The 20,147-nt window shown below is 40.9% G+C and overlaps 1 protein-coding gene across 1 annotated transcript in view; it reads right to left on the reverse strand.

Annotated features, from left to right (window-relative positions):
* PAH (phenylalanine hydroxylase) overlaps positions 1-20,147 on the reverse strand; it is a 90,694-nt gene that overhangs the window by 62,383 nt on the left and 8,164 nt on the right. Inside the window, exons 2-3 of the mRNA XM_086401056.1 lie at positions 19,923-20,027; positions 2,816-2,999 (exon numbers count right to left, since the gene is read on the reverse strand). Coding sequence (XP_086257182.1) covers positions 2,816-2,999; positions 19,923-20,027 — 289 coding nt within the window. The remainder of the gene's footprint in view (positions 1-2,815; positions 3,000-19,922; positions 20,028-20,147) is intronic.

Genomic DNA, 20,147 nt, shown 5'->3' on the forward strand with positions numbered 1-20,147 from the left:
GACACGACTGAGCGACTTCACTTTCACTTTTCACTTTCATGTATTGGAGAAGGAAATGGCAACCCACTCCAGTGTTCTTGCCTGGAGAATCCCAGGGACGGGGGAGCCTGGTGGGCTGCCGTCTATGGGGTCGCAGAGTCGGACACGACTGAAGCGACTTAGCAGCAGCAGCAGCAGTAATTATTAACATGTTAACTTCAACTTCGAAGCCTGAAATCCTCTTGAGCTAGTCTTTAATGCTGTGGCCAAAAAAAGCTTTTGATTTTAGATTTTACAACAGAAAAAATTTTTTGATTATATAGGAAAAAATAGTTCATCTCAGCAATCACTTCTAAGTAGTGACCCAAATGAGTTGAAAACTTTGAAAACAGAAAAACCTGCATATGAATATTTAACAGCCTCATCCATAATTGCCAAAATTTAGAAGCAACCAAAATATCCTTCAATAGATTGAGCAAAATGGATAAATGAGATGCGGTACATCTATACAATGGAACATTTTTCAGTGATTACCAAAAAATGAGCTATCAAGTCGCAAAAAGGCATGAAGGAAACCTGCTAAATGAAACAAACAAACAAAAAAAAACCAGTCTAAAAGGATGTAGGGACATCCCTGGTGGTCCAGTGGTTAAGATTCTGCCTTGCAATGCACAGGACACAGGTTCAATTCCTGTTCGGGGAACTAAGATCCCACAAGTTTCAGAGCAACTAAGCCCTCATGCCACAACTAGAGAGTCTGCAACCAAAGATCCCACATAATGTAACTAAGACCGAACACGGCCAAATAAATAAATATTTTAAAAAAGCATATATAGTCTGTGGTTCCATATTCATACAGCATAACATTCTGGAAAAGTCAAAATCACGGAGACAGTAAAAAGATGGGTGGTTGCCAGGGAGAAAGGGGAAGGAGAGAGGAATGAGCATGTGGAGCACAGCGCATTTTGAGAGCACTGAAACCATTCTGTATGACATGAAATAGCAAACACGTGACATTATGTATTTGTCAAAATCAACAGGACTATACAACGCAAAGCATTATCCCTAATGGAAACTCTGGTCTTTAGTTATTAGTCATCTATTAGCACAGCTCATCAGTTCAACAACCACCACATACTATCATTTACCCAGCTGGGCACTGTTTTAAGCACTGACTATGCAAGATCTCATTTAATCCTCACAGAAGTCCTATGAAAAATAGAGGTCAGGGCTGTTAAAGAGACTTGTCAAGGGTCTCAAAGCCAATAAGTGGAAAAAAGCAGGGCTTGAACCGAAGCCTCTCCAAGGCCAAGCCCATGCAATTCCTACACTCTATTGCCCTAACTCCTCTCCAGGGCAATATTTTGTAATAGGGAAGAACAAATATGACTCCATATTAGATGTTTCTGTTATTTTAACCTTTGTGCTCTGCTGCCAGTGGTTAATCACACTGGCTCTCCACCTTTTGTAAAAGAATGTTGCCTAGAACTTAAAATATACAGAATAGCCCATTCTCAGGGCTCAGGCCTTTATACATATATGAGTAAAAAGTTGCAAAACAGAGAATAACATTTGTTTTGTTGGAGATTCACAGGAACATCATAACCTGACCTACAGGGACACCTATAAGAACAAAGGATTCCTGCACCAAGACGTTTACAATAGACAACTAACTTCTCTTTCTAACATAAAAATATAATTCGGGCTATTTTTTGTAAAATAGCCCAAATTCTGACTGGAGTAAGATGGTTCTTTGAGACATCAGTCTGCCATCTTCTCAGTCTGCTGGCTTTCTGAATAAAGTCACTATTCCTTGTCCCCAAGAACTTGTCTCCTGATTTACTGGTCCATCGTGTGACAGAGCAGAACCAGTTTGGATTCGGTAGCAATTTCAGTAAGTAAACAAGTGGGCAGAGCAAGTCTTGACAATTACTCTATTTAGTCATTCATGCACAAATAATTGCTGAGAGCTATGTAACTCTAAGGATATTAATGTAGGTAAGAGACTCTCCCTGCCTACAAGGAGCTTGTAATCTAGTGGAAGAGACAATGAAAGTCCTAAGAACAAGGAATCAAAGAGCTCCAGCTCATGAGAAGCACATGGGGAGAGACCATGAGACGCAACAGAGATTACTAAAGAATTTGTCCTGACACCATATTTAAATAGAAAGCACCCTGGACACCCTAACCATCCTACCTCTAAGCCATAAGATGAGATTTCTGCCTTGTAACTGTCACCCAACATAAAGCTACACACAGGCTTTATAGAATTGACCTTTTAAATCTCAAAAATTTTCATTTTACAGAGGAAACTGAGGCAGAGAAATTTTGAGAGCATAAAAATCCACCAATGAAAAATGTATAAAAATTGCAGTAGAAGGCAACTAAAGACAACTAATATAAGAAACAGCTATTTTGAGGAAGGGGAAAAGGAACAGCTATTAAATGTCTAACTATGACATCCCTATTCTGCATCCCTAAACTACATCCTCTCACTAAATCCTGGTCTTTCATGGTTGAGATTACCTTTGACATTATTCTTTTTTAAGTTTTTTTCATGTGATTGCACAGAGTCAGACACAACTTTGAAGCAACCTAGCACGAGCATGATTTTTAAAATCTTTATTGAATTTGTTTCAATATTGTTTCTGTTTTACGTTTTGGTTTCTTGGCCTCAAGGCATATGAGATCGCCGCTTCCCAGCCAGGGATGGACCCGGCACCCCCTACATTGGAAGGCAATGTCCTACCACTGGGCTCCCAGGCAAGTCCTTCTTTGCCGTTACTTTATGGTGAGGATGTAGAGCTATTTACCTTGTGAAATTCCTGCCTCTCACCTGTGTCTTTCTTCTTATCCCGGGAAAGCTCGTGCACAGTGGCACCAATGTCATGTCTCAAGATCTTGATGATGTTTGCCAGGGCAGGCACGCTGCGTTGATCCAGATTGGTGAAAAATTCATACTCGTCTTTCCTTAAACGTGAAGGTCTTGATTCAATGTGGGTCAGGTTTATATCATTCTCCTAGAAAAGAGAAGTTAAGGGAGTATGAAGGGGACAGTAACTGGAATTGACACAGACCAAACACAAAACCAGAGCAAACACAACGAAATGTGGAGAAGTGAGGAAGAAGAGTTCTCTTTTTTTTTCTTTCTTCCTTTTTTTGTCCAATATAAGAGTAGAAGAAAGCCTTTAACACAGCAAAAACTATTTACTTTTTCTTCTGCAAAACCAAATAACAAACCAAATGTTGGGGAAATAGTTCAAATGTCACAGAATTTAATCACGTGGAAATCTGCTCAAGGCCTAGAATTGCAAACATAAGATTTCAGTTTGGTACACAGAAGCAACACTATTCTGCTTGGATAGAGTCCACAAGAGTCAGGCTTATTGGGTTTAAATCAAGGTTCTTAACTATGTCAGCTATGAGACCTTAGAAAATGTACTTTTATATTTCTAACCATCAGTTTCTCCATCTGTAATTTTGTGGGTAGTTGTGGTGCTTGGTCACTCAGTCGTGTCCGACTCTTTGCCACCCCATGGACTGCAGTCTGCCAGGCTTCTATGCCCAGGGGATTCTCCAGGCAAGAATAGTGGAGTGGGCTGCCATGCCCTTCTCCAGGTATTCATGGTACCTGGTTCATAAATTTGTAGGAAACACTGGATGAGACAATACATACAGACTGTCAGGTACCTAAAACATGCTCAGTTAAAATTTTATTTTATCCAGTACAAATACCACTCATATTTTTATATAATTACTTTTCATTCCAGTTATGCTACAAACGTATATGTAGCACCTTCCAGGTACTGGTCACTTTCTAAGTGGCTGCGATACAGTAGTGAACAAAACAAAGATATTTTCCTTTAATAGAGTTTACATTCAAGTTTTGAAGATACAAACAACAAACAAAAAAGATAACTGATTTATGTATTATAATGATAAAGCCTAGGGAAAAATACAATGCAGAGCAGGGTGAAGGGAACAGGCAGTCTTGGAGTGCAACGGGGCAGTTTGCAGTATTTAATAGAATGGACACATGAAGTCTCATTGAGAAGGGAAGACTCATGTGCATTTAATGCCACAAATAATAATCACTTAATACAGCTTCTCAACTACAATGTCTCTAGCTGGTGATACTTTAGCCCTTATTGAGTTCATCAGTAAAAAAAGAGTCACTTACTTAAACTGGCCCTCAAATTTTAATGTGTGGTTTTCATTATTACTTATTCAAAACTCTGATTTCATTGACAGTGTTGTTCTTTGTGAAGAAAATCAAGGACTATCCTCTTTATTAATTTTTCTTTAAAAGAGGATTTCTCCAAACATTAAAATGGACAAAATGTACCCAGAAAAAAATGCTTAACTTGAATAATTCTATAATTGCAAAGAAATGAAATTCATCAACCTTAGAGTTCAAGAAGTGCATCTTTTTCCTCGATGGTTAGTGGCATATGGTTGAAGAGCGCATGGATAATTACAGTAATGATACTTAAATACAGTAATGATATTCAAATAATACCACTTTACAGTTTCAAATTATCTTCTGTGACCTTCTCAAGAATCCTTTGTAGAGGTTAAGGAAGATGTGAAGAATGAAATTAGAGACAAAGATGCTTTGTTAAAAGGGGCCAGAGAGGAAGCTGCTGTGTAACAGAGGGAGCTCAGCTCCGTGCTCTGTGATGACCCAGATGGCTGGGATGGGGGATGCTGGGTAGCAGGGAGGTCCAAAAGGGAGGGGATATATGTATACATATAGCTGATTCACTGCATTGGACAGCAGAAACTAATACAACATTGTAAAGCAATTAGTGTTGTTTAGTCGCTAAGTAACGTCCAACTCTTTTGCAACCCCACGGACTATAGCCCGCCAGGCTCCTCTGTCCATGAGATTCTCCAGGTAAGAATACTCGATTGGGTTGCAATTTCCTTCTCCAGGGGATCTTCCCAACCCAGGGATGGAACTCGGGTCTCTTGCATTGTAGGCAGATTCTTACCATCTGAGCCACCAGGGAAGCCACTGGGAAGCCCAAAGCAATTACACACCTATTTAAAAAAAAAAAGTGGCTGGAGAGAGAAGCTCATTTTCTCTAACCTCAGACATTGGTCTTTTAACCACACACCCTGTCCTGCCAGGGATATGATGAGCATCCCACAAATACCAGGTCTCATCATTCTTATTACTATTATGCCACATCCCTCAAAGTGAAAACATTATGGGAGTAAACACAATAAGAAGCAATCCTACACAGGCACTGCTTCCTGCTCCTTCTTCCCCATAATTCTCAGGGGTACATGATGAAGCCATTATACATGGGCACCAGCTGCAGAAGAACATACCCCTGACCAGGTAACCCAATGTGGGGACTCCTGACCAGAGACAGAGAAGATCACGTGGAGGAAGGAAGAGCAGATAGCAGTTGCTCTAAAGCTTTCTTTGCAAATAGAGGTGACTTTCTAATGAAAACAAAGAGCAATGTCATCCATCTTGGCTCTGGATGAAAGCAAATGGTTAAGCTCCGCCTATTGACCTAAGCTGAAACTTTAAAAGAAGTTTAAAGTAACTTTAAACTTTAACCAATTCCTGCTTTGTTAAGAGCAGAGAAAAAACAGCAAAGCCAAGAAATAGGAGTGGATGCACCTTGGCCATGTTCATTTGTGGAACAGCAAGGGAGGCCGGGTGGTATAGGAGGTGGGAAGGGGTGTAGAGTGAAAAAAAAATTTTAAAGGCTGGAAGGCAGAAACTACACTGATTGAGTTTCCCCACTTCTATCCCACCCCTCGTAACACAACACCACTTCCCAGGGAGAAGCCTCTCACCTTGGAAACAGCCAGAAGACAGCGTATGCTGTATATACACTACCATGAGTAAAACAGATAGCTGGTAGGAAGCTTCTGTACAGCACAGAGAGCTCAGCTCAGTGCTCTGTGATGACCGAGAGGGGTGGGATGGAAGGGAGGGAAGGAGGGGGAGCCTCAAGAGGAAGGGAATGTACGTATACTTCCAGCTGATTCACTTCATTGCGCAGCAGAAACAAAAACACTGCAAAGCAATTTTGCTCCAATTTAAAAAAATAAAAACAATGTATGCCCCATGACTCAGTTTTTATAATTCTAGAGACCTAACTTATGGGAGAACTTTTTACCAAAATTTGTAACCCGACTACATAATAGTGGGATATAAGATGGACTGTAGTCTATAATCATTCACTGGAGACCCTGAAACCATTAAAAACAAAGTGCCAGTAAGCACTCCCACAGTGATGGTCTCCAGTGATGAGTTTGAGCAAACTCCAGGAGACAGTGAAGAACAGGGAAGTCGCCCGTGAGGTCACAAAGAGTTGGACATGACTTAGTGACTGAACAACTCCACTGATGGGCCTCAAGGTGTTTTTGTCTCTATTTTCTTTTTGATCACAGTTCAACTTTTCGAAAGACAATATTTATTACTAAAATTTAACTTTCTCTTTTAAATGACAGACCCTTGGGAAAATACTTATGATGGATATAGGTATGTGATAGATAATTAAAATATGTTTTAAAACTTCTGTCCAACACAAGGAAAAAAGGCTAGAATGAAAGGCATCATGATGTTATGACAAGATTATGTGTAACTTCCATTTATTTGCCAACAGTTTCATACTATTACCCATGCAACGAAAATTAAAATATCTTTTTTTAATATAAATTTATTTTGATTGGAGGCTAATTACTTTACAATATTGTATTGGTTTTGCCATACATTGACATGAATCTGCCACAGGTGTACACATGTTCCCCATCCTGAAACCCCCTCCCACCTCCCTCCCTATACCATGCCTCTGGGTCATCCCAATGCACCAGCCCCAAGCGTCCTGCATCATGCATCGAACCTGGACTGGCGATTCGTTTCACATATGATAATATACATGTTTCAATACCATTCTCCCAAATCATCCCACCCTCACCCTCTCCCACAGAGTCCAAAAGACTGTTCTATACATCTGTGTCTCTTTTGCTGTCTCACATACAGGGTTATCGTTACCATCTTTCTAAATTCCATATATATGCGTTAGATGCTAAAGCTGAAACTCCAGTACTTTGGCCACCTCATGCGAAGAGTTGACTCATTGGAAAAGACTCTGATGCTGGGAGGGATTGGGGGCAAGAGGAGAAGGGGATGACAGAGGATGAGACGGCTGGATGGCATTACTGACTCGATGGACGTGAGTCTGAGTGAACTCTGGGAGTTGGTGATGGACAGGGAGGCCTGGTGTGCTGCAATTCGTGGGGTCGCAAAGAGTCAGACACGACTGAGTGAATGAACTGAACTGAACTGAACTGATACTGCATTGGTGTTTTTCTTTCTGGCTTACTTCACTCTGTATAATAGGCTCCAGTTTCATCCACGTATCTTTTTAATGTGAGTGAAATTTCTGGCTAAGATCACCCAGCTAAATTCTTCAGATGATTTCTTTCCCATTTGAATCAATTAGCTCTCTAGCTTAGCATGCAATTTCCTTAGTGGTGTTTCTCTGGTTTAATAGTGTGGATCCTTAGATAACAATAATTTTGGTTGCTAAGAAATGCTTTAGAAATGAACCTCCAAATCTGAATATGATCATAGTTACCTTTTAAGAAGTGAATTTTTATTGTCATTTATTTGGCCATGCCACATGGCATTTGGAATCATAGTTCCCCAACAGGGATTGAATCCATACCCCCTGCAGTGGAAGCACAGAGTCTTAACCACTGGACAGCCAGGCAAGTCCCTGAATTTGTATTTTCAAACGAGGGCTCTATTCAAGTTAAAAATTGACCCATGCACACTCATCACATCTTCGTGGACATTTTGGCAGAGGCAAGAAAAGTTAGAGTTCAACACTGCAAAGACAATTTCACAATTTGCCCAGTAGTTAATTTCTGCATACAAGAAGGCAGAGCAACAACCTGATGACTCAGGACTCTTGAACAGAGTGTGGGGTCCAGAAAAAAGCAAAGTGAAAAGAATGGTCTATTTTAACAAGGGTTGACCAGAAACCCTTTTGTGCTCCCACCCATGAGGAAAATCTTCCTAAAGGGGGATTCATCACAAGTAGATGAAATACAGAATGAATATGATGAAATGTGAAAAGTGGATTCGTGCTTCTGGACCTTTTCTTGAACTCAAGCTCCTTCCTCTCCTCTTCCACTTCATTTCTCAAGGAAAGAAGAATGATAATGCAAAAGGTGCGGGCTTTGGGACTAATCTGAGTTCAAATTCTGTTCTGTACTCACTACCTTTGGATACATTAGTTAGACATTATGAACTTTTATTTTCCATGTTTAATATAAAAATCATATTATCTGGCAGCTTAATGAGCATTAGCAAGAGAGAAAGCACCTTGCACCATTGTGGCTTCAATCACAGTGACTCAGTAAGAAGTCAGTATGCCCTACCTTTCTCAACCTGGCACAGATATTATTCTCCTGGAAACTGAAACACATTAAGTTGACGAGTCACTTCCCCTTTAATATTTGCTGTACTTTAAGCTCTTCTCAGATTTTTCCCTGAAAGTATGTTTCCAAAAGGAGAATGAAATGCTGAGCATATTTTCAGATGAGATTAGACTGGAAAAGGGGAGCTTCTTGAGTTATTGGACCTCCTACAGGCTGTTGCCTTGGCATAAGCTCAAATGAAGTTATGTCCTTGTCGGTTTCAGAGCTTTCTGGGGTGGGAGGCAACACCAAAGACAGTCACAGATGATGGTCCATATCACTGGTCTCAGGTAAACAGACAGGAGCCTTTCATAACTCATTCAATCCAACACCTCCCTGGTGCCAGGGCTTAAGCACTGGGCTATAAGAGCAGACAAAGCAGGAAAAATCCCTGCCCTCCTGGAGCTTACATTCTGGAAGGAAGACACAAATAATAACTATGATAAATAAATAAAATATACAGTCTTCAGATGGAACATACAAAAATAAGCAGGGAAGAGGGACAGACTATTCCAGAGGTTCAATCGAGGTGCCATTTTAAACAATGGGGTCGTGAAATCCCCCAAAAATAAACAGGTGACATGGAGGTCTAGACCTAAAATCAGTGAGGAAGCAAGTCATAAGGGAACAGCAAGTGGAAGGGTGCTGGGGTCAGCCATTTCACAGTATGACTGAAGACCATCAGTGAGGCCAGTGTGACAGGCGCAGATGAGCAGGGGGCAGGGGGCAGTAGGCCACGAGGCAGAGAAGCAGCCAAGAGTAACCTATCGGCCATCATCTTAACTTTTTCACTTGGAGTGACATTAAGAAGCTGTGTATAAAATAGATAAACAACAAGGACCTACTGTAAGCAAAGGGAACTCTACTCAATATTCTGTAATAACCTATAAAGGTAAAGTATCTGAAAAAGGCTTCCCTGATAGCTCAGTTGGTAAAGAATCTGCCTGCAATGCAGGACACTTGGTTCAATTCTTGGGTCAGGAAGATCCACTGGAGAAGGGATAGGCTACCCACTCCAACATTCTTGGGCTTCCCTTGTGGCTCAGCTGGTAAAGAATCTGCCTGCAATGGGGGAGACCTGGGTTTGATCCCTGGATTGAGAAGATCCCTTGGAGAAGGGAAAGGCTACCCACTCCAGTATTCTGGCCTGGAGAATTCCATGGACTGTATAGTCCATGGGGTCTCAAAGAGTCAGACACAACCGAGAGACTTTCACTTTCATCTGAAAAAAGAATGAATATATGTATATGTATTGTATATGTATATGTAACTTAAATCCTTTGCTGTACACCTGAAACTAACACAACATTGTAAATCAACTATGATGCTGCTGCTGCTGCTGCGTCGCTTTAGTCGTGTCTGACTGTGTGACCCCATAGACGGCAGCCTACCAGGCTCATCCGTCCCTGGGATTCTCCAGGCAAGAATACTGGAGTGGGTCATTTCCTTCTCCAATGCATGAAAGTGAAAAGTGAAAGTGAAGTCGCTCAGTCGTGCCCGACTCTTAGCAACCCCATGGACTGCAGCCTACCAGGCCTCAATCCATGGGATTTTCCAGGCAAGAGTACTGGAGTGGGTTGCCATTGTGCTATGAGAGGTAGTACGGCAGAGGGAGAGAGAGATTTTGACTCATGTTTTCAATGAAGCACTCTGGCAGGTATTTTAAGGATAGACTGGGGACTTCCTGGTGATCCAGTGGTTAGGACTCTGCACTTCCACTGCAGAGGGCATAGGTTCAATCCCTGGTTAGAGAACTGAGATCCCACAAACCGTGGGGCACAAAAAAAGAAGAAAGACTGCAATGGGGCAAAAGCAGAAACAGTCTGGGGATGGCCACAACATCTGGGGTGAGAAATAACAGTTAGAAAAATAGAGAAGTCTCACAGAGGTACAGGCAGGGCTTCTTGTGTATTTTACTGATCTCTTCTTGTCAGAGGTCCAGTAACAGCCCCAGCTGACTAAGAGTCTAAAAATTAAACCTACTGGGCTAAATAGGAAACCAAAAACATTCAGGAAAACAGGAGCAGCACAATTATTAAAGTCTAGAGTGAGCTCAAGACCCTCCCCAACTCCACGCTAGAGGCGCGTTCTCAGGCAGGTTCAAGTTAACTTTCAGGATTCACCCCCTGGAAACCATCCTTTAGGATCCCACTCTCGCCTCCCCTGGGAGTATCTCTGTTGTCAGTTCCTGGTCTTCCCCTCCCTTGGTCTTGTCCCTCTTTGTTGGGTTATTTCTTCCCCATCTTCCCCTCCATGTGGTTGGAACTGTGTCCGTTTCAGAGGGAACCCCTTTCCTGGGGAAGAAACGGGCTAGCAGCTTAATCCAGGCTCTTCTCAAGGCTTTACAGGAAAGAGCTGTCCTGTCCCAGGTTCCCCTTTCTACCCCCACTTTTTTTTTTTGGCACCGAAGAGATAAAATCGAAATGGTCCAGTGGCCTGTTTCAGTCCAAGCTATCCATGAGCAATCACAACCCACGTACCATCAATGGACCACAGCACTCCGTCTACATTTTCACAACGTGGGACTGAACTTTATGATGAAAGTGTAGAAAGTCAGCTTCATGCTACTGTTTCTCAAATATGCCTGGTTTTGAACAGGTAAACAGCCGAAACCAGTGCCAGTTTTCCATTTGAGGTTCCTCTATTCAATAACTGGATCATCAAACCCATCAAAATGTTTGAGGCAGAACCATCTGCATGGACACACAAGAGAAGCAAGCTAAAGACCCATCAATAAGAAATAAAGTATAGTCATACAATGGAAAATAGAGAGGGGAAAAAATGAATGAGCAGAAATAGATGCACAAATCTCAAAAACAATGTCCCCCTTCTTCTCCCCAAAAAGAAAACTGCAGACAGACTATTACAATATGACTCCAATCTTATGAAGACTAAAAGCTTACAGGATAAACAACAAGGTCCTGTATAGCACAAGGAATTATATATAATATCTTGTGATAAACCATTATGGAAAAGAATATGAAGTCTATATACGTAAAGTATATATGTTCATATACAAATGAATTGCTTTGCTGTATACCAGAAATTAATACAGCATTGTAAATCAACTTTACTTCAAAAAAGCAAAACTTGCAAGACTATGCCATATATCCTAATGGATATCTTTATATAACAAAGTCTTAAAAGATGCATGGGAATAATATGTATCAAATTCAGATTAATAGCTACTTCTGAGGAGGGAGGTACATGGGGAAGGGGTACCCAGGGATTTAAGTCATTCCTGTAATGATTTACTGCTTAAACAGGAAGTGAGTTACATGGACATTCTTTATACTATTATCTATATTTGGGGGTTTAAATAAGATGAAAAAGTCATCTGGGTTGTAAGAACTTTTCCCCAGTGAAACGCAATGCTCTTCTTATTTTGATTAAATATGGAGTGTTCCCTGTAAACATGTTACTGCCACAACTGCTCTGCACCAAGGTGAAAAGGATAAAAGGAACCCTCGTGATTCAGTCTTGATGCTGTCCTGCTCACCAGACCCAGAAGTCACAGGCAGGACCTAAAGTCCAAACTTGAGAGTAGTAAACATCTTATTATCTGCCAAACCTCTCCTCTGCAACCCCGCTTCTGTTCCCAGGAACACTGAGGTTGCTGGATGGTAAAGGATTCAAGGATTCCATGACCTGGCCATGCGTTTATTCTCTCCCCTCAAGTCATTTGTCTCTTCATTCTGGAATTTACTCCCCCATTTACCTCACTAGTCAGTCCCTTAGGTTTCAGCTTAAACATTATGTCTGCAAGAAACTTCTTAACAAATTTTTCCCCCAGCCTAGATTAAGAATGCTCATGGAAGCCTGAGCTTCTCCACATTCTGCAGATGCAGAGAATGACTGCTTCACTCATCCCAGTCTCCTCAACACCTATATACGGTCTGATAACAGCTGATACTCACAGAAGGTTAATGGAATGCATGAATGAGACAGTATGAGCTGATTGAGTATCTTATGAGGGTGGGATGTGGGTCATCTGGGCAGAGAGGGAACACAGAAAGTGACTGTGACAAATACAGACTGTACTTGTAAACATTTAGACTGTAAACACATATATAGATTTGTTTTCAAATCTACTGTGAAAATGGAGGGTGAACTTGGAAGGATTTTCTAGCTCTAAGAGTCTAGCCCTGGGCAGCTTGCTTAGTCTGAACCTGTGTGTCTCCATCAGTTAAATGATGACAACTGAGCACACTCATCATGCACTTCAGAGCTCTGTATATGCGCCTGATGGCTTATTCCCGTCCTTAGGGAATTCGAGGTAAAATGATTAGTGGGGTTCTGGCAGAGGAAGGGAGACCTCTTCTCTGCAACTTCCCCCAGGAGTTTGATTCTAATTTTATAGCCCATTACTAAGCCACTTGCAATAAAGGCTCTCAGGAGACTATTTTTCTAAGTAGGCTCAGGACATGAGAGAGTAGAAGCTAAAAATAAAGAGAACTTTGGAAAATGCAGAGAATTGAAAGATCAATGTACTGAGGACAGTGGGATTTTTGGGGGTTAGCAGACAGAGGTTTGAGTATGTTCCTAATTGTTTGGCCCCAATCCACGAAACCATCTGCCTCACTGCCTCCGTCACCACACAACCAATGCGTGTAAACACCATACCTCTGTATCTCCAATGCAAATATCAAGCCTATTGCATTCTTTTTTTTTGAGTTAATGAACCTCTATTTATTTTTGTATTATTATTTTTTTTAATTGGAGGATAATTGCTTTATAATGTTGTATTGGCTTTTGCTATAAAATACGAATCAGCTGTGAGTATATGGATCGAACGTAGGTCTCTCACATTGTAGACAGATGCTTTACTGTCTGAACCACCAGGGAAGTCCAATATATATCAGATCAGATCAGATCAGCCACTCAGTAGTGTCCAACTCTTTGCGACCACATGAATCGCAGCACGCCAGGCCTCCCTGTCCGTTACCAACTCCCAGAGTTCACTCAGACTCATGTCCATCGAGTCAGTGATGCCATCCAGCCATCTCATCCTCTGTCGTCCCCCTCTCCTCTTGCCCCCAATCCCTCCCAGCATCAGAGTCTTTTCCAATGAGTCAACTCTTCGCATGAGGTGGCCAAAGTACTGGAGTCTCAGCGTTAGCATCATTCCTTCCAAAGAAATCCCAGGGCTAATCTCCTTCAGAATGGACTGGTTGGATCTCCTTGCAGTCCAAGGGACTCTCAAGAGTCTTCTCCAACACCACAGTTCAAAGCATCAATTCTTCGGCGCTCAGCCTTCTTCACAGTCCAACTCTCACATCCATACATGACCACTGGAAAAACCATAGCCTTGACTAGACGAACCTTTGTTGGCAAAGTAATGTCTCTGCTTTTGAATATGCTATCTAAGTTGGTCATAACTTTCCTTCCAAGGAGTAAGCGTCTTTTAATTTCATGGCTGCAGTCACCATCTGCAGTGATTTTGGAGCCCAGAAAAATAAAGTTTGACACTGTTTCCACTGTTTGCCCATCTATTTCCCATGAAGTGGTGGGACCGAATGCCATGATCTTTGTTTTCTGAATGTTGAGCTTTAAGCCAACATTTTTACTCTCCACTTTCACTTTCATCAAGAGGCTTTTTAGTTCCTCTTCACTTTCTGCCATAAGGGTGGTGTCATCTGCATATCTGAGGTTATTGATATTTCTCCTGGCAATCTTGATTCCAGCTTGTGTTTCTTCCAGTCCAGCGTTTCTCATGATGTAGTCTGCATAGAAGTTAAATAAGCAGGGTGACAATATACAGCCTTGATGTACTCCTTTTCCTATTTGGAACCAGTCTGTTGTTCCATGTTCAGTTCTAACTGTTGCTTCCTGACCTGCATACAAATTTCTCAAGAGGCAGATCAGGTGGTCTGGTATCCCCATCTCTTTTAGAATTTTCCACAGTTTAGTGTGATCCACACAGTCAAAGGCTTTGGCATAGTCAGTAAAGCAGAAATAGATGTTTTTCTGGAACTCTCTTGCTTTTTCCATGATCCAGCGGATGTTGGCAATTTGATCTCTGGTTCCTCTGCCTTTTCTAAGACCAGCTTGAACATCAGGAAGTTCACAGTTCACATATTGTGAAGCCTGGCTTGGAGAATTTTGAGCATTACTTTACTAGCGTGTCAGATGAGTGCAATTGTACGGTAGTTTGAGCATTCTTTGGCATTGCCTTTCTTTGGGATTGGAATGAAAACTGACCTTTTCCAGTCCTGTGGCCACTGCTGAGTTTTCCAAATTTGCTGGCATATTGAGTGCAGCACTTTCACAGCATCATCTTTCAGGATTTGGAATAGCTCAACTGGAATTCCATCACCTCCACTAGCTTTGTTCGTAGTGATGCTTTCTAAGGCCCGCTTGACTTCACATTTCAGGATGTCTGGCTCTAGGTCAGTGATCACACCATCGTGATTATCGGGGTCATGAAGATCTTTTTTGTACAGTTCTTCTGTGTATTCTTGCCACCTCTTCTTAATATCTTCTGTTTCTGTTAGGTCCATACCATTTCTGTCCTTTATCGAGCCCATCTTTGCATGAAATGTTCCTTTGGTATCTCTGATTTTCTTGAAGAGATCTCTAGTCTTTCCCATTCTGTTGTTTTCCTCTATTTCTTTGCATTAATCGCTGAAGAAGGCTTTCTTATCTCTTCTTGCTATTCTTTGGAACTCTGTATTCAGATGTTTATATCTTTCCTTTTCTCCTTTGCTTTTCGCTTCTCTTCTTTTCACAGCTATTTGTAAGGCCTCCCCAGACAGCCATTTTGCTTTTTTGCTTTCTTTTCCATGGAGATGGTCTTGATCCTCATCTCCTGTATAATGTTACGAACCTCATTCCATAGTTCATCAGGCACTCTATCAGATCTAGGCCCTTAAATCTATTTCTCACTTCCAATATATATATATATAGATATATAGATATATAGATATATAGATATATAGATATATAGATATATAGATATAGATATATCCCCTCTCTCTTGAGCCTCCCTCCCACCGCCACCCATCCCACCTCTCCAGGTTTGCATTGCATTCTGATGTTGTTACTAGCTGAGGTCTAATAGACCATGAGCCCACTGGCAGGCAGTATCACCACTTAGTGGGATGATGACTTTGGTGTTAATCAGCTATGGAAAATACAGTCGTGCTCATTAAGGATGGAGGTGACTACAAGAGTACCTAGCAAGGTACTCACAGGTACAGGTGATTCCGCCATATAACATTTCTCCTCCATTGCCAATTTTGGAGGAACTAGAATGGATTTTTCCTTTGTCTTTATTAAGGAAAGGTAAGATTATTTATACCATAATTTTTGCATTGATTCTGCCCTGCCTTTTACTAGCTGTTTTGATAGTAATAATGCTTGAAATCAATGTCTTCCAGTTCTCTTCTACAGTAGAGATGATGCCTTTAAGTGATTTGAAATATGCTCCCTGTAATTTCATGCTTTGTCCTTTTGCCTGTGAAGTAACAAAAAATAAGCAGTATTCTTCTGTCTGACTCTTTTTGACCTCATGGACTGTAGCCCGCCAGGCTCCACTGTCCATGGAATTCTCCGGGCAAGAATACTGGAGTGGGTAGCCATTCCCTTCTGCAGAGGATCTTCCCCACCCAGGGATCAAACCCAGGTGTCCCACATTACAAGCAGATTCTTTACCATCTGAATCACCAGGGAAGCCCCATTCTTTTTCCATGATGGCACTTCAAATATTTGAATGAAACTATTGTTTCCTTACCCCATAATCCCTTTTCAAATCAATTAACCTTAATCTTAATCCTTTAGCTATCTGTCAGAGAGCTAAGAATGTAAGTCTCTGATGCTCCCTGACTCTCCAAAATGATACTGCATAGAAATAATGAGAGCAAACATTTATTGAGCTCTTACTATGTGACAGATACTATCATTAAGTACTTTGCCTGTATTAATTCATTTAATTTTCACAACAGCCCTACAAAAAAATCTTATTACCTTCAGTTTAAACATGAGGAAACTAAGTCACCAAGAGGATAAATAACTTTCCTAAGGTTACCCAGTTCACAGGTGGCACAACTGGATTTTCAACCCAAACAGTTTGATTCCAGACAACATAGTCTGAATCCCAATGCTGTGGGTCCCAAATCTCACTCATAACTGAGAGTCTGGACCTCCTAACTCTATAATAGCATAAGTTCAATGGGATACTAGTGCCTGCAAAACGGTAATGTGTCTTTCTTGAACAAGGTTCCATGGTCAAAAAAATTTGGGAAATGCTGAGTAAGGTAACACTGAATAAGTTTCCACTCTGCAGGGCTTTCCAAACTCTTTAATATTTTCACAAGCATGAGGGGTCTCCAAAATCTAGATGCAGAATTTTCCAACCCTATTTAACCTTGGAACTCTCATCTAATAAAACACCTAATAATATGTGGCATTTGATAGACTATTGTTTAGGAAATACTGCCCTAAAGTGTAGTTTAGATTCATCCTTATTCTTTTTATTTTTATTTTTTCTGGCAGAAAATGATTTCATTTTATATGATCCAGAAGTTTAGCATCATCTACACAATATAAATGGCTTCCCCACAGGCTCAGCAATAAAGAATCTGTCTGCAATTTAGGAGACACAGGTTTGATCCCTGGGTGGGGAAGATCCCTTGGAGGAGGGCATGGCAACCCATTCCAGTATTCTTGCCTGGAGAATCCCACGGACAGAGGAGTCTGGTGCACTACAATCCATGAGGTCACAAAGAGTCAGACGCGACTGAGCGACCAAGCACACATGCATACAATTTAAAGGCTTTGTATCTAACACTTACTTCTCCATCTCACTGAGGGTATCATGATAGATGTGAAGTATACAAATACACTGTGGCCACCATAACCCCTTGGTTCTGCTACGCTGTGCTTACTGTGCTGTGATTACTAGCTCAGTCGTGTCTGCCTCTTTGCCACCCTATGCTATTCTGCTTTTTTTAAAATGGTCCTGTCTTGACTCTCGGTCATTGCAATTTGCTGTAAATGCTCACAATACACACTAAGCCATTCATTCTATTTTTTTTTTATTTTTACTTTTTTGGGAAAAAAATTTAAATCAAGGCTCCTGAATATCTCTAGGCTTCTAACATCTTTCTCCTCTTCACACAGTCTCAAAGATTTCTCATGGGTTTCATAGATAACAGTTGGAAGCAGTAAAGGAACAGACATCATGTGAGAATCTTCTGTGGACTCAGAGTCATACCATGCATTTTATGTAGCATATACAACCTCCAGGACCTAGGGAGGTATGGATCATTAGTTCCAGTTTATAGATGAGTAAACAAAGGCACACATTAAACAACCTGTCACAGTCAATGAACTTTGGCATTCACCATCCCACGTGCAGGCCATGTTTCTTGGGTGCATTTCATCCTGGTAAATAGTTACTTGTGGCTTATTTATTAGGTTGAAAACATCCTGTTAATTTACTATTATTTAATTTATTAACCTTAAGCTCTGACTCTCACAAGGAAAATGCTTATGAACCGTGTAATACAAAGACAAAAATGTGACATTCCTGTATTTACAGATGTAGTCTTTCTCAGGATCAGCTTGCCATTCAGAAACCTCTCTGTCTCTCTTTTCTACACTCATTTCTTGCTCTCAGGCAGATATTTTTCTTCCTCACTTTGGATAGCCAGGTTTAATTTCATTAAAATAGACTTTATTTTTTAGATCAACTTTAGATTTACAAAAAAGTAAGAAGCTAGTAGAGAGAATTCCCATATATTCTGCAGCCAATTTCCCCTAATATTAGTGTCATGTATAAGTACTGAAGATGTGTTAAAATTAATGAACTGATGTTGATACACTTTCACAAACTAAGGACCATACTTTATTTGAATTTCTTTAGTTTGTGTCTCATGTCCTCTTTCTGCTCTACAGTCCCACTCAGGGCACTACATTATATTGAGTTGTCATATCCCCTGAGGCTCCTTTGGACTGGGACAACTTCCCAGACACTTCTAGTTGTTGATGACCTTGACAGTTTTGAAGAGTACTAGTCAAGTATTCTGTACCCTGTTCATTAACTGGAATTTGTCTGATGTTTTCCTCATGGTTAGACTGGGGTTATGGGTTTAGGGAAAGAAGATCACAGAGGTGAAGGGCCATTTCATCAAGTCACTCTGTATGGCCCACACCTAAGGAGTGAAGAGTTATATTCTTTTCCTTCTTTGACTCCAGAGTATCTGTTTAAATTATTTGGCATTCTTCTGGCTGGGAGATCTGTCTCTTCACCTATTTATGTATTTAGTCACCAGGTAGAGTCACCCCTAAAGTACTAGGGGTAAAAAATTATTTGGTTCAAAAATATTTCTTCTTGCAATCCAGGGCAAAAGCATTTTTGAAAGTCTATTTTCCTTTGCTCACATTTAAATATAATTTCATTCTTTTTCATTTATGATTTTATATTGGAGTATAATTGCTTTACAAAGTTGTGTTAGTGTCTGCTGTACAACAAAGTGAATCAGCTATAACTAAACATATATCCCCTTCCTCTTAAGCCTCCTTCCCACCAACCACCCCCTACCGCATTCCACCCCTCTAGGTCATGGCAGAGCACTGAGCTGAGCTCCCTGTGCTCTGCAGCAGCTTCCCACTAGCTATCTGTTTTACACATGGTACTGTATATATGTGAGTGCTACTCTCTCAATTCATCCCACTCTCTCCTCCCCCTAGTGTGTCCCATGCTTGTTCTCTACATCGGCGGCTCTATTCCTACCCTGTAAATAGGTTCATCTGTACCATTTTTCTAGATTCCATATATTATTTCATTCTTAACTGAACACTTTATATATATAAACTGAGCCTATAGAGGATATAAAGATGACTCACACAAGGTTCCCTGCCTGAAGAAACAATCCTTGGGATCAATCAGAAATGTATGCATTTCACAAGGTAAATAAGTGCTGTGAAAGTGTTAGTCTATAGTCCACAGTTAAAAAGTGCTTTGGGAACATTGAGAGAATAGTACAGTCATCCTTCTGTATCCGTGGAGGACTGATTCCAGGACCCCATGGGTACCAAAATCCCTGGATGCTCAAGACCCTCATATAAAATGGCAGTACTAGCATAATGAATACAGTCAGTCCTCCCTACCAGTGAGCTGCACATCTGTGGATTCAACCAACCCCAGATAGAAATTTTAGTTGAATCTGAAGGCGGTATGACTTGTAAATATGAAGGCCAACTCAATTACTTCAAGCAAAGTTTGATACAGGAAGAGGGAGTCCAGTGTTGGCTTCCTGGGTGTGCAACCATGATTCTGAATGATCCTAATTATGAAATGGAGAAACCTTAGCTCACAGACAATGAAAGACTTATCTAAGATCACACAGTTGGGTAATGTAAGAGCCTAAGCTGAAAATCAAGTCTTCCAGTTCTAGACTCTATGTTCTTTTCACTGCATCCAACCAGAAGATAACACAGAAGTCTGCTATGCCATTATTTAAAACAGAAATGAACAGAGCACTTACCTCAAATAAACGTAATACTCTGGCCAGTGCACCAACTTCTTCTTTGAGTGAGAAGATCAGCGATACAGCATTTTGATCAGAGTTGCCTTCAATATAGCTCATTTCCTATAGGAGTAAATGCACTTGGGTAAAATGCTTTCTTCACAGCTCAACAATTCAGTCCTATGAAACCCCCAAGGAAGAAGTGAGCATGAACTTTCTCTACTAGTTAAGCCTTGGAATACA

Source organism: Bos grunniens, chromosome 5, assembly GCF_055505025.1.
Source record: "Bos grunniens cultivar Pamir isolate PY7600 chromosome 5, Bosgru_T2T1.0, whole genome shotgun sequence".
NCBI classification, from domain to species: Eukaryota; Metazoa; Chordata; class Mammalia; order Artiodactyla; family Bovidae; genus Bos; species Bos grunniens.